Here is a 19603-nt window from a genome sequence, read left to right as displayed (position 1 = left end):
TGTCAGGGACCTTACAAACCCCAAAAGGGCCAAGAGCAGGGGAAACACCTCGGGCTCCAAGGAGTGCCCACAGCACGGGCAGGGCACGGTCTGGGGCAGCCAAGGCCATGGCAAGGGTGGCTTTGACCCCTGGGAAATGTCCCAAAGCCACCACGTGGAAGAGACACGAGCCATGACATGGCCATGGATGAGCACCCCCCTCGTGCCTCAGTTTCCCTGGGCAGCAGAGGGGATGAACAGTGCAGGGCAGAGCTCTGACAGCACCAGGTTATGAAACCCGAGGAAGGGAGGCATTGGAAGGTGGTTGGAAGATGACTGAGACAATGTGGAACCATACATCTGAAAGAGATCTCAAGACCTTGATTCATATCCTGACTGATTCCAGGATCAACTATCATCTCTCATAAACATTTTGTCCAACCTACTGCTACAGAAATGTCTCCTGTAGTGAATTGAAACTTCCCTGAACTCTGTTAACAGTTTCTTTTTAGCATTTACCCCAAATCTGTAATTTCAGGCTTGGTGTATTATCAGAGAATATACTAGGGATGGGTCTTCCCTCCATAGAGTCTTTCCCAAGCAGATTTTAGTGGGAAATGCAAAAGGAACGGTAACTTAGCTGGATCTTTGGACCAAGGAAAAATTCTCCGGTGCCCCGGAGCGTTTCGAGGTCGCTTTGTGGGAGCCACGCTGCTCCCGCGGCCGATAAGGAGCAGGTAACGAGCGAAGCTTCTCCACCAGGGCTAAAATTGCAAATGCAGCGGGAGCTGCTGACGGGCGATAGCATCAGGGGCTGACAGAGATCTCAGCGCTCCGGGAGCTGCTCCCACCGCGGCAGACCCCACCCCTGCCATTTTCACACAGATCTGCCCCTATTTCGTGGTTTTTTCCCCCATTTTCCGAGTGTCCCTTGTTTGCCCCGGCGCGGAACCCCCGGATAATCCCAGCCCGGGGTGGGGGCGGGTCTCGCTGCGGTTCCTGCGTGGATGGAGCCGCACCTGGCGCAGCTGGGCTGGAATGCGATGCTGGATGCTCGATGCCAAAGGGGTTTGGGCTTCCAGAGCCTCCCCAGAATGGGGGGGGCCCTTCCCCATCCGCCCCCCAACTCCAGGGAATAGGGCAGGGAATGAGGATAGGGAATGGGGGCAAATAGGGGATGGGGCAGGGAATAGAACAGGGAATGGGGATAGGGAATAGGGCAGGGAATGGGGAAGGGAATAGAACAGGGAATGGGGATAGGGAATGGGGGCAAATGGGACAGGGAATGGGGCAGAGAATAGAACAGGGAGTAGGGGAAGGGAATAGGGGCAGGGAATGGGGCTGGGAATGGGGAAGGGAATAGAACAGGGAGTAGGGGAAGGGAATAGGGGCAGGGAATGGGGCTGGGAATGGGGAAGGGAATAGGGGCAGAGAATGGGGCAGGGAATAGAACAGGGAATGGGGATAGGGAATAAGGGCAGAGAATAGGGGCAGGGAATGGGGCAGGGAGTAGGGGAAGGGAATAGGGCAGGAAATAGGGCAGGGAATAGAGGAAGGGAATGGAGCAGGAAATAGGGGAAGGGAATAGGGCAGGGAATGGGAGTAAATAGGGCTGAGAATGGGGCTGGGAGTAGAGCAGGGAATAGGGGAAGGGAATTGGGGAAGGGAATGGGGCAGGAAATAGGGGCAGGGAATAGAGCAGGCAATAGGGCAGGGAATGGGGGCAAATAGGGCAGGGAATAGAGCAGGGAATAGGGGAAGGAAATAGAGGCAGGGAATAGGGCAGGGAGAGGGTGGGATGGTGACACTGCCCTGCCAGGCTTCAGAGTGACCCCAAGGCCTCTGGAAATGGATGCCTGAATCAATGTCTGATGTTAATCCTCTTTTTGGGGCCAAGCTGTGGGATTTTGGTGACATTTCTCAAGTGGAATCAGCAAATCCCTGTCCTGGTGTTTCCCTGGGAGCTCCTCTGCTGGGCTGCCCAAAGGCACTGGCTCACTTGCCTGCACACACAGGCAGCCAGAAAACAGAAATTGAAAGAAAAATGTCAAAATCAGGGCATTTATTCAAGGAAAGATGATTCCAAACCAGTTGGCTTTTCCTGGAAAAATTCTGAAAGCATCTCCCCAAAACCCTAACAGCCTTTTTCACCCCAAAATGCTGATTCCTCTGCCTTCACCACCCCCAAGAAAAACCCAGATGATTTCTTTGCTCTGGTTTTTGTCACCATGGTGAGGTGGTGGCCCTGCTGTGGTTACCTGGGGGTGAGCCAGGTTCTTCATCCTCGGGAAAAGGGACCCTGGGGGACATTTAGGGGTTCAGACCCCCCTCAGCCTTGTACCCCAGTGCTTTTCAGGGGGTTTGTGGAGGGTTTGTGCTTCCTCTGGATGAGGGATTCATCCCAGAGCCGAGCCCGGCCCAGGAACCCCCAGGGTGCAGCTGGAGGGAGGGGGCAGCACCTGGCAGTGTCACCTGGCAGTGCCACCTGGCAGTGCCCTGGCAGTGCCACTGTCACCTCGCAGCGTCACTGTCACTGTCACCTGGCAGTGCCTGGCAGTGCCACCTCTCAGTGCCCTGGCAGTGCCACTGTCACTGGCAGTGCCTGGCAGTGTCTCTTGCTGTGCAAGAATGGCAGAAAAGAGGCAGGAGTGGGAAGGGGAAGCCAAGGGGCTGCTGGGCATTGCCTCGGGCTGTGCCACCCCAGGGTCCCCTCGCTCCCTCCTCTCCTCCCTTTGCTCTTCCCCCTCCTTGTTTTCTTTTCCCTTTTCCCTTTCTTCTTTACCTTTTCTTTTTCTCCCTTTTCACCCCCTTTCTTTCACTTTCTCCCTTCATTTCTCTTTTTATTCTTCCTTTTTCTTTCTCCTTTTCCTATCTTTCTCTTTTCCTTTCCTTATATTTCTCCTTTTCTCTTTTTTTTTCTTATTTATTTTTCTTTCCCTTTTTCTCTCTTCTTCTGCATCTCCTCCTTTCCCTCTTCTCCCTTTTCCCTCTCTTCCTTCGCTTTATTCCCTTTCCTCTTGACTCATTTTTCTTTGCTCTTTTCCCCCTTCACTCTCTCCTTTCCTCCTCAACACATTTTACCCCCCAACCCTTTTCCAAGAGAAACCATTCCCTGGAACCATCCCAAGCCCCTTCCCCAGCTCTGCTGTCCCAATCTACTGTCCCACGTTTGGGGGAAAGCCCGGGGGACAGGCAGGGAATGGGGACAGGGAATAGGGGCAGGAATGGGCTGGGAATGGGGCAGGGAATGGGGTAAAGAATAGGATAAGGAATAGGGCAGGGAATGGGGCAGGGAATAGGGGCAGGGAATAGGGGCAGGGAATGGGAACAGGATATAGGGGCAGAGAATGGGGCAAGGGAATAGGGGCAGGGAATAGGGTAAAGAATAGGATAAGGAATAGGGCAGGGAATGGGGACAGGATATAGGGCCAGAGAATGGGGCAAGGAATAGGGTAAGGAATAAGATAAGGAATAGGGCTGGGAATGGGGCTGGGAATTGGGGCAGGGAATAGAGTAGGGAATGGGGGTGGGAATGGGGCAGGGAATAGGGCAGGGAATGGGGTAAAGAATCGGATAAGGAATAGGGCAGGGAATGGGCTGGGAATGGGGTAAAGAATAGGATAAGGAATAGGGCAGGGAATAGGGCTGGGAATGGGGACAGGATATAGGGGCGGAGAATGGGGAAAGGGAATAGGGGCAGGGAGCAAGCAGGGCAGGGAATGGGACAGGGAATAGAGGCAGGGAGTGGGGCAGGGAATGGGGTAAGAAATAGGATAAAGAATAGGGCAGGGAATGGGACAGGGAATGCACAGGGAATAGGGGAAGGGAATAGGGCTGGTAATAGATGCAGGGAATGGGGAAGAGAATAGGGCAGGGAATGCACAGGGAATAGGGTAAGGAATAGGGGCATGGAATAGGATAAGGAGTAGGGGCAGGGAATGGGGCAGGGGATGCAGAGGGAATAGGGGAAGGGAACAGGGTAAGGAATAGGGGCAGGGAATGGGGTTGGGAATGCACAGGGAATGGGGCAGGGAATAGGGTAAGGAATAGGGGCAGGGAATGGGGACAGGGAATAGGGCAAAGAATAGGATAAGGAATAGGGGCAGGGAATGGGGTTGGGAATGGGGACAGGGAATGGGGCAGGGAATAGGGTAAGGAATAGGGGCAGGGAATGGGGACAGGGAATGGGGCAGGAATTAGGGCAGGGAATAGGGTAAAGAATAGGATAAGGAATAGGGGCAGGGAATAGAGCAGGGAATGGGGTAAGGAATAGGGGCAGGGAATACGGCAAGGAATGGGGCAGCTCCTGCGGGATGGATCCTGCAGCCCTCCCCTCAAACCTGCCCGTGAGCTCCCGCCGGTCACGTCGCCATCAAAGTGATGTGCCAGCAATATCCAACACGCAGTTAAAGCCACTCGTGGGAGTTTCAATAAAATCGACCGGGCAGGATCAATGGGCTGCGCTGGCCCCATCCCCACACGGAATGGGGCGGGGGAGCCGGGAAAAACACCCAGGGCTGCGAAATGGGGGCGGTGGGAGGGGGGAGCTGATTACAAATCTATCCCATCCTCGCCGTGATTAATTGCTGCGTTACCAGAAGGAACAGAGCGGGGTGGGGGTCATTTTTAAAGGTAACGTTGAGGAGGGAGTTTCTCTGCTGCCTTTGGAGGGGAGGAGGCAGGAGCCCTTTTCCCGTGGGTTTCCCTCCCGGCAGGATGGGGCCAGGACCGTGATCGTTCAGCCCAGCCCAGCAGGGATTTGGGATTTGGGAAGAGCCCTCCCCAGTCACGCAGGGGGAGCTGAACCCCATCCCCACCCAGCTGGGATCACTGGACCCTGCTGTCCAGCCAGGGCATCGCTTGATGGACAACCAGGGCGCAGGTTCCACCCTAAAACAGCCCTGAGCAGCCCCTGCACCCCACACTGGGACTCTGAAAAGGCTCTGAGTCCTCCCCAGCGCTCAGGGGGTCTCGCTCCTGCCCTGCCCTCCCCGGAGATGCCCAGCTCAAATTAAAACATCATCCATCGTTGCGGTGGCAGCGCATAATCCCAGGCAGATCAGCGCAATTACTGCGGGAAATGCCTGGGGAGCTGAACTAATAACGCCGGGCGGTGGATTAAGAGTCACTGGCTTAGTGCCGGCCGTGCCACCGCGCCCGGGGGACACCCCGGGGACACCCTGGGGGACAGCGGGGTCCCGGTGGGGCTGCGGGCCGTGGTTGTGTGGCTGGGTGGGGGTCTGGGGTGGTTTTACTGCCGCATATGTGTGGAGCAATAGCGGGGCAGGGATGGGGGCAGTGATGGGGACGGGGATGGGGGCAAGGATGGGCAGTAATGGGGCAGGGATGGGCAGTGATGGGGGCAGGGATGGGGCAGTGATGGCGCATTAATGGGGCAGTGATGGGCAGCGATCTGATGGGGCAATGATTCACCAGCGATGGACATCGATGGCCAGTGATGGGGAAGTGATGGGGGCAGTGATGGGCAGGGATGGGGTAGATGGGGCAGGGATGGAGGCAGTGTGATGGAGCAGTGATGTCATGGGGCAGTGATTGATGGGTGATGGGCAGCGATGGGGGCAGTAATGTGGCAGTGACGGGGGCAGTGATGGGGCAGCGATGAGCAGCGATGGGCAGGGATGAGCAGCAATGGGGCACACGGAGCTTCCCTGCCCCGCACGCGGGTCGGGCCATTCCCCCGGGTCCCATTCCCCCCCCACCGGGGCGCGGGTGGACCGCTCCATCCCGTGTGTGCGGAGCGGCTGGACCGGCCCATTGAGCTGAGGAAAGGGGGAGCAAGGGCTGGTCCATCGGGCAGAGGGGGGGGGTGCGCCGGGCTGTACCACTGCGCCGCCCCGGGGGGGAGCGCGCGTGACCATCCGCAGGGGGGCGCCAGCGCGGCGGGGACGGCCCAGAGCGGCTGCGGAACGAACCATTGTCAGTACGGGGGGAGCGGGCGGGACCAGCGCTGCGGAATGGCGGGGGTGGCGGGCTGGGACCCCTCCTCACCCTCAGCCCGGGAGGGGCCGGAGTCACCCTGGGCCCGAGGGGGACACACCCGAGGGGCCACACCGAGCGACACAATGGGGCTGTGTCCCTGCCATTGTCACAGAATTGCAGCGCGGTTTGGGCTGTGAGGGACCTCAAAGCTCATCCAGTGCCACCCCTGCCATGGCAGGGACACCTCCCACTGTCCCAGGCTACTCCAAACCCCAGTGTCCAGCCCGGCCTTGGGCACTGCCAGGGATGCAGGGGCAGCCCCAGCTGCTCTGGGCACCCTGGGCCAGGGCCTGCCCACCCTGCCAGGGAACAATTCCTGATTGCCAAGATCCCATCCAGCCCTGCCCTCTGGCACTGGGAGCCATTGCCTGGCTCCTGTCCCTGCAGGCCTTGTCCCCAGTCCCTCTGCAGCTCTCCTGGAGCCCCTTCAGGCCCTGCCAGGGGCTCTCAGGTGTCCCTGGAGCCTCCTCTTGTCCAGGTGAGCAGCCCCAGCTGTGCCAGGCTGGCTCCAGAGCAGAGGGGCTCCAGCCCTTGCAGCATCTCCGTGCCTCCTCTGGCCTGGCTCCAGCAGCTCCACGTCCTCCTGCTGCTGGTGCCCAGGGCTGGGGCAGCTCTGCAGGTGGGGTCTCACCTGAGCACAGGGGCACAGGGGCAGAATCCCCCCCTCCCCTGCTGCCCACGCTGGGGGCTCAGCCCAGCCCAGGGGGGGTTTCTGGCTCAGTGCCCATGGCCGGGGCAGCCTGAGCCTCTCACCCACCAACACCCCAGGTCCTTCCCCCGAGGCTGCTCTCCCTGAGCTCATCCCCAGGCTGTGCTCAGGCCCAGACCCTGCTGGGCTGGGCCTGCTCCCCATGCAGTCTCTGTGCCAGGTGGGAAAAACTGGGATTTGGGGTCACACTGGAGCCAGATTTAGGGTCACACTGGAGCTGGGCTGTGACAAGGGCTGACAGAGAGCTGTCAATGCCCGGGGCTCCCTGGAGTAGAGCCTCACACCATGAGGGGCTCCAGGCTGAGTCTCCCTCCTGCCATGCACTGCTGGAGCTCAGAGGTACCCAGAGCAGATGATGGCCCTGTGCACATCATCCTGCCCACCCTCAGAGGGTCCTGGGGACCCTGCACACCCCACCCTGAGGATTACAGACTGTCCTGGCTGTCCCTGCACCAGGGGCAGAAATCCAGCAGCCACTGAGAACTGACTCGGCCAAGCCCCAAGGGACTGAGGGAGCTGGGGGTGCTCAGCCTGGATAAAAGGAGACTCAGGGGTGCCCTCATCACTCTCTGCAGCTCCTGAAAGGTGCCTGTGCTCAGCTGGGGCTGGGCTCTTTCTCCAGGCAGCACTGACAGAACCAGAGCACACAGCCTCAACTGTGCCAAGGGAAATACAGGTTGGATAGCAGGAAAAGGTTTTTTACAGAAAGGGTGATAAAGCTCTGGAATGTTCTGCCCGGGGAGGTGGTGAAGTCCCCATCCCTGGGTGTGTTTAACAAAGCCTGGATGTGGCACTGGGTGCCAGGGTTCAGTTGAGGTGCTGGGGCTGGGATGGACTCAATGATCTGGTGTGTGTGTTAATGGGCCTAGGATGTTAAGAGGATTATATTCTTTGACTCTTCCAGTTCAATCTAGAAATAATGCAGTGGAGGTCTCTTGGAGGTCTCTTCCAACCCAGTGATTCTGTGATTCTGTGACCTTCCCATCTCACACCCCATAAACGCACCCAGGACCAGATTTAATCAGGATATGCAGGAAACTCTTGGGTTTTTCCCCTCCACTGCTCTTTCCCTGTCTCCAGCCCATTGTTTGTGGCTGATGATGGCTCTGGGCCCTCTCTGGGCACCAGCTCAGGGCCAGCACACCCTGATGAAAGATGTGCCATGGCCACTGAACTTGCTCAATGTCCCTGCTCAGAGTTCCAGGAGCAGCTGGAGGCAGGAACAGGCTGCTGGGAATCCCAAAGGGAATCCCAAAGGGAGATCCTTGCTGCTCCTCTCCTGTGTGAAGGAGTGAGGAGAAAATGGAATGCACAGCCCCCCCAGCCATAAATGTTTTCTCTTTCACACAGTTTGCATTTATCTGAAATTCAGAGTGTGTGGACCAAATGCTGACATGTAGATCTGCAAATCCCCTGTGTTTAATTAATACTTTAATTTATTAATTTACAACTTATTAGCCTATTCAGTAAAGATTATTTACACATTCTGGAACAACTCAAGCTGCAGGAGTGGTCCTTCAGAAGCAAACTTGGAAGTGGATCCTTCAGCTGACAGAGCTCATCCTGCAGCACAGCATGAATCAGTCTGAATGAAAATCCATGGACTAACAAGTTCAGTGTCACAGGGATGCCACCCCGGATTCCCATCACAGGCTCCTTGTCCAGCATTACCTTGTTGTCACAGAATGGAAAATCCTGAGTGTAGGAGCGTGGGGGGTAGCACGGTCAGGACAGACGGACACGAGAGATCTCTGCAGCCAGGGCTGGGAATTTGGGGTTTATTGCAAAGGGCCTGGGGGCAGGGCCCTGCTGGGAGCTGCAGCCACAGCTCAGAGCAGGCCTGAGAGAAGAGAGGGGAGAGGGGATGAGAGGGTGAGAGAGTAAAAGGGTAAGAGAGAAAGAGGCAAGAGCTAAGAGGGCGAAGTTCCCATTCCAATACCATAAATCTTCTTCTGTGTTGAATATTCTAATTCTCACTAACCAATCTAGTACAATATACAAATCCTATAGCATTTCCATACAGCCTATAAGAATCACTACATTACCATACTGTGCTACATTTTAAACCCTAAAAACTCCTCTTTGGGCCCCTTCTGCCAAGCTGGCAGGGTCTGCACTGACCCTTGGAGCTGTCTGCAAGCAGAGGGTGTTGTTCCATCAAAAGGGGATCACCTTCAGCTGGCCACACCATTGTTTTCTCGTTGTTCAGTAACTCAGGTATCTCAAAGCTTGCTTTCATTTCAATCTCGCTTATAGTTTCCATATTCTCAAACTCTTTTGCCAGACAATCATATTTATAAGGCTTTCCTGTTTCACCTTCCCCAGCCCCTGAGCTGGAAGGGCCCCTCAGGGCCAATCAGTCCAGCCCTGCAGAGCCACCCCAACAATCCCACCCTGAGCATCCCTGGGAGTGCTGTCCTGGCAGCCTTGGCACCATTCCCTGGGGAGCCTGGGCAGCGCCCAGCACCCTCGGAGGGAAGAACCTTTCCCTAATATCTGACCCAACACCAGCCCCTCCTGCAGCCGTGGCACAAATCAACCCCCAAACTCCCCCTTTCCCCCCAGAATCTGTAGCTGGGGCTGTTGCACCAGCGCTGAGCACAAGCTGGCTCCAAGGAAAACTCATTGCAAGGGATGGAGCTTTTCCAGCCTCATCCCCTCCGCCCTGCCGTCCCTCCGGGCGCTGCCGCCTGACTCCGGCACTTCATTAGCACCAATTTGCTCTCGTCTCGCTAAGTGCTGCTGACTCGGGAGAGGAGCGAGGAGATCCGAGCAGCGCTCCGGGGCTCCTGCCCAGCCCTGCCTGGCCACGGCAGCGCTCCAGTCCCGGGCAGCAGCTCCCCACAGGCGCGGTGGCCACTGGAACAATAAAAGCAGCTGATGCTGGTCCAAAAAACAGGCCTGGAAAGGGAGGAAATAGGACAAATGGGGGAAATGCTCCCGACAGAGCTGATCCTCATTCTCCCGGGTGTTGGGGAGAGCAGAGCAGGGCACCAGGTCTGCCTTCATAAAGGAGTCTGGAAAAGCAAGTGGGAAATGAAACCTGTGCAGAAAAGAAATGCTTTTAACAACAAACTCATCTTTTTTAAGTCATGTGAAGCTGTTTTGGTGTCCCTGAGAGGGATTTGGTGGCTGGCACCAGGGCCAGAACAGCTCACCTGGGGAGGACAAGGATAAAACCAGGGCAGATGTGGAGGGATGGAGCCGAGCAGAGCTGCGGCAGCCACAGGTCCTTTGTATCGCTTCAGCTGCCCTCAAACCACACAAACTCCTCTGCTTCAGTGCTGGGAACGCTGCAAATGCCACCCTTGGAAGGGCAGGCCAGGCTTGAGAAGAGCAGGAGAGGAAATGAGCTGTCCTGGGGCTGAGCCCGAATCGGGACCCCCATCTCACCCGACAGGGCACAGAGGGCTTGTGCTTCCCTTTCCAGCCCCTTCCCTCCAGGTGCCAACCCCTGGGGCTGTGGGGGATGTGGGGGGTGCTTGGTGTGGGTGGCCAGCAGGGCCAGATCCACTGCATTATTTCTAGATTGAACTGGAAGAGTCAAAGAATATAATATCTTAACATCCTAGGTTCATTAACACACACAGAGAGAAAATTAATTTGTTAACTTCATAGGCAAATTTCAGCTGCAAACTTTCTAATCAAGAATTTACCACCCATCAGCATTCTAAAACCTAAAGATCACCTGCTAGGGTCAATAATGAATTTCTAACATCTAAGAAAAGTACACATAGAAAAATATACAGTGCAAAACAAATGCTGGATCCAGCTGAGCTGGGTCAGAGCTGCTCCCTGGGCTGAGGCACCAAAACCTTGGTGTGAGAAGGGAAGGGAAGGGAAGGGAAGGGAAGGGAAGGGAAGGGAAGGGAAGGGAAGGGAAGGGAAGGGAAGGGAAGGGAAGGGAAGGGAAGGGAAGGGAAGGGTGAAAAACACCAACCACTTTTTTTTTAAATTTTAGAAGTTTAATAGTAATAAAATGGTTATAAAAATGGTAATATAATTAAAGTAATAATGATTTGGGATAATTTGTATTAGGACAATGTGAGACAATAGAAACAAAGAGTTATGGACATCCTGATACCTTTTTCTGGGCAAAGCCCAGAAAAAGGCCCCACGTTAACAGAGGATTGACCCTTACAAACAACAACATGTTGCATATTCATACACCTCATACATGATGCATAAATTCCATTCAAACACAGGATTCTGTCTGGGCAGTGTCAACTTCTTCTTAATCTTAAGTCTTCATGGCTGAGCAAGGTGGGAAGAAGTTCGTTTCTTCTGATAATGGAGCAATAAATTCTCTTTTTCTGAAAGATTCAGGTGTCCTGTGGCTGCCATCTCGCTGCGAGTCCTCTCTTTAAAAAACGTATCCTACATAGCAAAGTTTCTATTTTAACATTTTGTTATAACCTACAACTATATTTACCACACTACTTACGAAAATGAATACAGCATCACTTTCTAACACAACACATACAATATTCATTTTAATATTTGCAAAAAGCCAATCACAAAATACGCATTTTTCCCAGGGAGGGAAAGGCAGGGAAGGGCAGGGAAGTGCAGGAGGGAAGGGCAGGGAAGTGCAGCAGGGCAGGGAAGCACAGGCAGCAGCGCTTTGTCTCATCTCATCTCCTCTCCTCATTGGCAGTGCTCAGAGGAAGATTTGATTTGCTGGCTCGGGGAAGCTGCTCCCCCTGCAGCACTGGCTGCATACCAATGCCCAGGGGCTCTCCCCGTCCCCGAGCTGCCAGGGACACCAGGGACACCGGCAGGGAAGCCTGGCCCCACCAGGGGACACGTGGTGGCACAGGGACACGTGTGGGGCTGGCCTGTGTCAGTCCTCCCAGGATTTTCAGGGATGCTCTGCAGCTCCTGACTGCATCTCCCACACTCTGAGTGGCCTCTGATGGGTTTTTTATCACTACAGAGTGGCTGAGATGCTGTAGGACCACAGCACCCAAAATTGCCCACACGTTTTGGAGGCCAGGAGGTGATTTTGTGATCATGTGCAGCTGAAGGCTGGGGGATCCCAGGAATGGGCACTGCAGGGCAGGCTCTGCAGGTCATTCCATGGTGGACAGTGAGAAATGATACTCACTTCCTAAAAATGTAAAAGGTTTATTAAAACCTTATCAAAAATACAACCAAAGACTGAGTAGAGAAAATATTACAGCACCTGCAGCAGAGGATTTTTCCCACCATGTGCTCACCCACACAATGGAGATTTTGCCTTTTAACCCTTTAGCCCCTCCCAGAGTTCTGTCCATTGGCTCCTTTGGTGTCCAGTGGTGGAGTTCACTTCCTTAAATCCTGATTGGAGGTCAGGTGCTGCCATAGTAACAATCCCACCCTCCCAAATGTCCCAAACCCAGGCCCCCCCTGATAACAGCACAAGGGGGGTAAAAACTATAAATCTGTAAAACTTCTCTTAACATATATACAGGATATTTGTCTTTTAATTGTGAGAGTCAACCATGGCATTACTCATCTCTCACAACACTCATCTGTCCTCTGTGCCTTTCTGTTTGTCTGTGTTTGGACCCAAATGGGGTTTCAGGAAAAGAAAAAAGGCAAAAAGAAAGTTGAGGTTTGATTTTTGAGCACTTTTCCTTTGTACTGTACTGTCAGCATTGTGTTCTCCCAGCTGGAGAAGATCTGAATTTCTGCTGGAGACCCCAATTTGTGACAAATCTCTTTTTTCCTGCAGCACAAAGAGAAATCAAACCAAGCTCTCAGAGCTGCCCCAGCACCTGAGCAGCCCCACTGTGAACCAGAGGATTTCTGGTTTGGAGACAAAGCTCCCAGGTCCCTGCTCCAGCTCAGAGCAGACACCACAAGGTTCATTCATGACTTTCATCCTGGGCTCATCCCTCTTTGCTCAGAGCTGAAGCTCCCAAAACCTTCCAGGGCAGGTGGGGGCTGAGCCAGTAACACCCAGCCCCTCCTGTGGCAATGGAGGGACATCACAGAGCCATGGAATCAAGGCTGGAAAAGAGCTCTTAGACCAAGCACAACCACTGCATGTCCCCTGCTAAACCACGTCCCCAGGTGCCCCATCCACACAGGTTTGGAACACTTCCAGGGATGGTGACTCCACCATTTCCCTGGGCACCCTGTGCCAGGGCTGGGCAACCTTTCCCATGAAGAAATTTTCCCTAATATCCAATCTAAACCTCTCCTGGTGCTACTGGAGGCCATTTCCTTCTGTCATTGGTTACTTGGGAGAAGAGATTCACCCCCACCTGGCTCCAACCTCCTTTCAGATCCCTCTGCCCCTTCAAGGAGAGGGGGAAACTGAGGCACTCCAGGAGCTGGGCCCATCTTGAGGGCACAGAGAGCAGCCAGCTTTGCTCAGGGCCATTTCCCACCAGTGGAATCAGCCTGTTGGATTGGGTCCTTTTCTGACCCAGAGATGGGGCAACTGAGAGGTGTTTTGTAAACTTTTATTCCATTTTCAGTCTCATGTGAAGGGTGAGACAATACAGATGTTATAATTCACACCATCACAATCACAAGCCAGCTATTTCCTAATTACAATTTATTATAAACATTTTTTGGCCTATCAGCTTTAGCCACACCATGCTGTAAATACCTTAAAGCCAATCGTCTAAAATTACCCCTTGTGGGTCCTACCACAATCCATCTTTCACAGTTCTATTTCTCCAAAGCATCCAGTCTTATTTGCAAGCCCATCCTTTGAAACTTCCTGGTTCCATTTCTCTCTCAGCAATGTCTGTCCTATTCCCTGGCATTTCTAAGTCAGTATTTCTCATCTCCAGGTTTGCACACAGGTGCACACTGGGTGAGCCTTCTGCCAGGCTTGGAGAATTCCTTACAAATCCATTTCCCACATCAGCCCATCCCACCTTTGCTGTCCCCACCGGGCCAACCACACCCAGGTTCCCCCTCTCCATCCCTTCCTCCACCTCCCTCTGAGCCCATAAATGCTCCTCAGTCCTCTTCCACCCCTGGGAGATGATTTGACAAGGAGAAAAAGAGGGAAACTGGTGGGTTTTGTGCAGAATTTCCCCCCCCTAACCTTGCTTACAGCCGGCTTGCTGGCTCTGAAAGCCCCTGGCTGTCTTTTGTGATTTCAACAAATCACCAGCACTTAAGCAAAGTGGGCAGAAAATTACAGGTTGTATTGCAAGTGAATGGAGAGGGAAGAGCACACTGGGGCCGAAAAGCAGAGGTTTGCTGGTATAATAGAGAAAGCAGGGCCTGACAGGCTGTGGAAGCCTGCAAAGCCATCAGGTATTAGTTAAATGCTTGGCGGGGTTCACGCTGCGAGGCATAATCGCAGTTCCTGAGCAGCAGCCATTTGATTGTCTCCATTATGTCCCCTCTGAAATGATTTGGGAGATGTTTTGCTCCGAGCTGTCAAGGTTAAGTCAAGGAAAACGAGCTGCCTCTGACATGAGGCTCCCGGGAGGCAGAAACCCTGGGCAGGAGCTCTGGGGAGGAGGAGAGGATCTTTCTGCCTTTTGGAGCTCTTTCCCCCTGCTTTCCCTGCCCGAGGTTCCTCCTTGTCTTTGCTGCCTGTGGTTTTTTCTGCAGCCGGGTCAGAGCTGCCTTAGGGATGGGATGTTTGGATTGTGTGCCCGGTGTGTGGAGGGATCTGTGCCGTCACCAACCCCGTCCCACTGTGGCTGCCATCCCCCCTTGTCACCTCTGGGCTCCTTGGTTGGGTTTGGAGGGTGTGAAATGAGCTGGGGAGGGGTTGACAGAGGAGAAAACCCCCACTGTGGAGAGCACAACCCTTTATTGGCCAACAGAGCCATGGGAGACTGGAATATCCTGAGCTGGAAGGGACCCTCAGGGATGATCAGTGCAGCCCCATCCCTGCACAGCCACCCCAAGAACCCCACTCTGAGCAGCCCTGGGAGCTCCTGGAGCTCTGGCAGCCTTGGGGCTGGGACAATTGGTCCTGGTACTGCCAGGGCCCTGTGTGCCCCAAGAGGAGCAGGATAACCCCTGTCCTTTGGGGACAGAGGCAGGGGTGGAAATGTCCCCATCCCCACAGCCAAGCCCAGAGAGCCAGGAAGGACACGATGGAAAAACAACATTAAGCCAAGGATGGGCTGTTTGGATCTTAGAACTTGGGGGAAAAGGGATTTTGGAGCACAAAGGAAATACCTGAGCCATGGCTGGTATGGGGGGGAGGCAGAGCTGTGCCCCTGGCTGTTGTATTCACAGGGAGTGCCTGATGAAGGCAGGAATGATGAATCTGACTCCATGTTCTCAGAAGGCTCATTTATTACTTGATAATACTATATTATATTAAAGAACACTATACTAAAGGATACAAAAAGGATCCTTACTGAATGCTAAAAAGAGAATAATGAAAACTCCTGACTCTTTCCAGAGTCTTGACACAGCTTGGCTCCAATTGGCCAAAGAGTGAAAACAACTCACACCAGAACCCAATGGAACAATCACCTGTGGGTAAACAATCTCCAAACACATTCCACATGAGCCAAACACAGCAGAAGCCAATGAGATAAGAATTGTTTTCCTTTTCTCTGAGGCTTCTCAGCTTCCCAGGAGAAAAATCCTGGGTGAAGGGAATTTTTCCAGAGAATGTGAATGGCACACCTGGCTGCCCCTCATCCCTGGCTGCCTGTGGGGACGTGGGGACAGCCACCAGCAGGCTGCCTGGGCAAGCAGCACCCAGGGGATGGGGAATGGGAAAAAGATCCTCCGTGGAGGGGTTGATGGCTGCCGTAAATAGATCTGAGCAGCGCCGGCATCGATCGCTGCTGCGCGGAGCTGTAATTAGATTGAGCTGGGGAGAGGGAGTGGGGCTGTGTCAGCAGAAAGGGAAATTAATAAATAAACAAACCAGCACAGGAAATGGGGGATGTGGCAGCACAGGCCAAAAATAACCCAAACTAGCAAAAAGAAATAACCCAAACGAGCAAAAATAACCCAAACTAGCAAAAATAACCCAAACTAGCAAAAATAACCCAAAGTAGCAGGGGTGAGGAGCAGGATGTCACTCGTGCCTGGACAATGGCACTGCTGCCACTGCAGGAGCCCAGTTTTACCCTGATGGTTTGTGTTTGCCTCGGAGCTCAGAGTTATTGATGGGAGACTGGGGTGTAATAATCACTGCTAAAAAAGGAATGGGAGGGTGGAAAGCTGAGAGCCCGGACCCTGGGCTGGGTGTGGGAATGGGTGCCAGCAGAAAGGAGAGCAAGAGGACAGACTGGATTACAGGGTGACAGCTGGGTCACATCTCCCATCCACATGGAGACATTCCAAGGGCCATCCTGCAGGCAGAGCCCCTGTGGGTGGAGTGTGAGGAGCCCACCCTGGACACAGGAGGAGCTGAGCATGCCAGGGGTGCTGGGAGGGCTCAGGGAGGGTGGGCTCGGGGCACAAGTGTGGGGGGAGTGTTTCTGTCTGTTGTTTGGCTTGGGGGGGCGTTTGGGGTGGGTTCTTTTTTTCAATTCATATCTGAGGGGGGGAAAAAAAGTCAAATTTTCTATAAAGGCTTTTTTTTGTTTGTTCTTTTTGCAAGCATCTGATGGTCATAGGGTAGGTTTCCACATTCTCTGCTGGCTGTTTGAGTAAGGTACCCCTGGGACAGGGTCCCCTGGCATCACCCTGAGTGTCCCTTTGTCCCTAAGGATGGTGGTGTGCAGCCAAACCTGCCTGGGGAGGGGGGCAAGGGGAGGGGAAGGTTCTCCACTGGCTTTACCAGGGCTGGCTGGTTTGGACTGAGAGTGCTTGGTGGTGTCCAGCTTGGTGCCTCCCATGCCCTGCCCAGTGGGAGCAGAGCTGGTGGCTCCCAGCACGGTGTGGGGACAGGGCCAGGACTGAGCCCAGCAGCTGGGACACAGAGCTCAATCTGCTGCATAAATTGTCTCCTTCAGTGAGCTCCAGATTTCCCCAGCTCTGGGTGGGAGGGGTGGATCTCATCCTTTGCTCACAGTTTGAGGTGATGTGCAGAGGGCTGGGGAGTGGAGGCAGCTGAGGAACCACAGGAGGAGGAGATTGCTCATCTTCCAGTGAGGAAGGAATTACTCCAAACAGCCTCCCACTACTCCTGGGTTACACACTGCCTCCCCTGTGGCTGTGGAGGTGTGTTTGGAGAGCAGGGAGGGGCTCAGCCCAAGGGAAATACCTGACCCATGCCCCTGCAGCATCTTGGCCCCTCCGAGCTCTGTGCTTGGAGCTTGGAACTGCCTTGAGCCCTCCAGGCCAAAGAGGCTCCTGCAAGTGCCAGGGTGAAATCTGCCATCCAGGACAGCAAATGTCTCAAGAGACCCTGCAAAATCCTTCAGAGAATCTGAACCAAGAAAGCCCAAAGGCTGAAAACTGCTGCTGCCCCGGGCAAGAGCAGGACTGCCTCTGGGAAGTCTTCAGCCCACAGTTTGCGCTCTCTTTTCTCAGCTTCCCAGGAGGAAATGCTTTGTCCCCAGCCCTGCAGGGTCAGGTCCATGCTCTGCCTGGTCCATGGCATCTCAGGTTCCTGCAGTTCTGTGTTTGGCTGAGTCCCTGAGCACCCAGATCAAACCTGACAGCTTCAGGGTTGGCCCTGTTTTGAGCAGGGACTGGATCAGTCACCTCCACCATTTTATAGTTTTCAAAGAAAATATCATAGCAAAGGTCCCCTTGCCCCACCCCTTCCACCAGCAGTGTGCTTGAGATCCCCACAATTAAAATTCATATATTTATTTATTTTACTAACTTCCCTCTCTGCCCCCATACCCCTTCCACCAACAGTGTGCTTGAGATCCCCACAATTAAAATTCATATATTTATTTATTTTACTCACTTCCCTCTCTGCCCCCATGCAGAGTGCTGGGGTCAGGGGGGCTTTCCTGGCTTCCCCCCTGTGGCAGCCCCTCTGTGCTGACCTTTGCCTCCTGCCAAACCTGTAGGGAAAGCTTTTAATTCAATGCTGACAAATGTGCCTGAGGATCTGGTAGCAAAGGCACACAGAGGAGACAGAATTTCCTGGAGCCTCCAGTGAACCCTTCCCAGAGGAGGTGGATCCATGATAGGTCCTTCCAAGCTGATGCTGTGGGATTAAGGCTGCAGAGTGACCTTTCCATAATGTCCCTGTCCCTGCATTTCCGAGCTGGCTGCTGGATGTGGTGGCCAGGAGACACCTGAGTCTTCCTGGTTCCCTGAGTCCTCCAGGGACATCCCCAGGGGTGATGAGGAGTGAGACCATGCTGAGGGAGGCCGAAGGATAACCCCCAGAATTCAGGGCTGAATCCCCATAGCCAGTCTGGGAACAGAGCAGTCCTCAGTCTCTAGCCCAGGCTCAGCTGGAGATGCTGAGACTTTCCCTGGCCTTCCCCCAGGCTTTTGTCACCCTGGTGCCACAAGAGGCCATTGTCCCTTCTCAGCAGGCTCAGGGAGGAAGAGGAGGGAGCGGTGGTACACAAGCCAGCGAATTCCTGGCGGGAAGGGCCTGGATTTTGGGAGGCAGCCTGGATTTTGCAAGCAGGCCAGGGTGGGGAAGCCCAAATTAACAGCCCTGTTCTCTCTTTTGAACGTATCCAGCCTGCAAACGCAAGGAGCAGGAGCAGCAGAAGGACCGGAGCCTGCAGCCCAAGAAGCAGCGCTTGGTCTTCACGGACCTGCAGCGCCGCACCCTGATCGCCATCTTCAAGGAGAACAAGCGCCCGTCCAAGGAGATGCAGATGACCATCTCCCAGCAGCTGGGCCTGGAGCTCAACACCGTCAGCAACTTCTTCATGAACGCCCGCCGGCGCTGCATGAACCGCTGGCAGGAGGAGCCCGGCGCCAACCCCGGCGTCCCCTCGTCGTCTACAAGCACTTTCTCCAAAGCATGATGTCCCCCAGCCCTCCCTGCCCCTTCCTGGGTGTCCCCCTCATGACAAAGCCAACCCCAGACTCACACGCGTGGCCTGAGCGGGGTGGGTGCTTTTGGGGTGGGTTTGGTAGCCTGCAAACCCTCAGCTGGGTGCCAGCCATGGACGTGGGCCTGGGGCCACCTCCTGCTGCCACCTCCTGCTGCCACCTCCTGCCAGCTCCTGGAGCAGGGACAGGGTTTGTGACCAGGTCAGTTCCATCCCCAGCAGGGCTCAGAGGAAACCTGTGGGATGGAGGGAGGAGCAGGGCTCTGTTTGGAAGGAAGCATCCCTGGTCCTTGGGGATCACAGAGCCTCGTCTCCCCCTGCCCGTGAAGGTTTTTGGGGAGAGGGGCCCATCCTGACCTCTCGCCCTGATCTCTGTCACAGCCATCCTTGTGGCTCCCACAGGGGAGGGGTAGAGGTGGGGGGGACACAAGAAGTGGTGTCACAGGCTGGGCTCTGGCACAGCCCCACTGCACCAGGGCCAGACCTGAGGACTGAGCAGGGGAAGTTCTCCTGGTGTGCCTGGAGGGCTCCCGGGCTCTGCCAGGTCTCTGATTGCTGGAGGATTTCCCCTGCTCAGGTGCAGTGGGTTCCCCAAGGCAGCCAGACCCTCTGTGCCATCACCACATGGCACTTCCATCCCTCGAGGGTTTTGGAAACCTGGCTGAGGACACCCCTGTACCCCCCATTCCCTCTATGGGCATCTTCCTCTGATCCCCCGGGCACCCCCAGGAGCACCCACACCCCAGGCCCCCCACAGCCCCCCACCCACGAGAGCCCTCCTGCCCCAGATCCCTCCCGGAGAAGCTCCACGGTGAAGGAGTCCCCTCCTGCCTCCACGGACCCGAGCACCCCCTCCCCAGGGGACCCCCGCTGCCCCAGCAGGTCAGAGAAGCACATTTTAGCTACAGAAATCGGGTATTTAAAATAACAATTGTTGGAGAGGAGACGGGAGGAGAGACTCGGAGCGAAGGATCTGATCTTTCCTGGTGACTGGCTCCACCTTTCACCTCTGGATTTCTGGTTCACTTTTCGGCTGAGGAATGGATACAGACCAAGCAGATTTGTT

The 19603-nt window shown here is 54.7% G+C and overlaps 1 protein-coding gene across 1 annotated transcript in view; it reads left to right on the top strand.

Moving 5' to 3' along the window:
- Positions 1-18757, top strand: part of ONECUT3 (one cut homeobox 3) — a 28502-nt gene extending 9745 nt beyond the window's left edge. Inside the window, exon 2 of the mRNA XM_054650338.2 lies at positions 18218-18757. Coding sequence (XP_054506313.1) covers positions 18218-18510 — 293 coding nt within the window. The 3' untranslated portion in view covers positions 18511-18757. The remainder of the gene's footprint in view (positions 1-18217) is intronic.
- The last annotated feature ends 846 nt before the right edge of the window (positions 18758-19603 follow it).

The sequence above is a fragment of the Agelaius phoeniceus genome, chromosome 29 (genome assembly GCF_051311805.1).
Source record: "Agelaius phoeniceus isolate bAgePho1 chromosome 29, bAgePho1.hap1, whole genome shotgun sequence".
In the NCBI taxonomy this organism is placed as follows: Eukaryota; Metazoa; Chordata; class Aves; order Passeriformes; family Icteridae; genus Agelaius; species Agelaius phoeniceus.
Note: the sequence above shows the minus strand (reverse complement) of the source record. Positions and strands in the feature narration are given on the sequence as shown.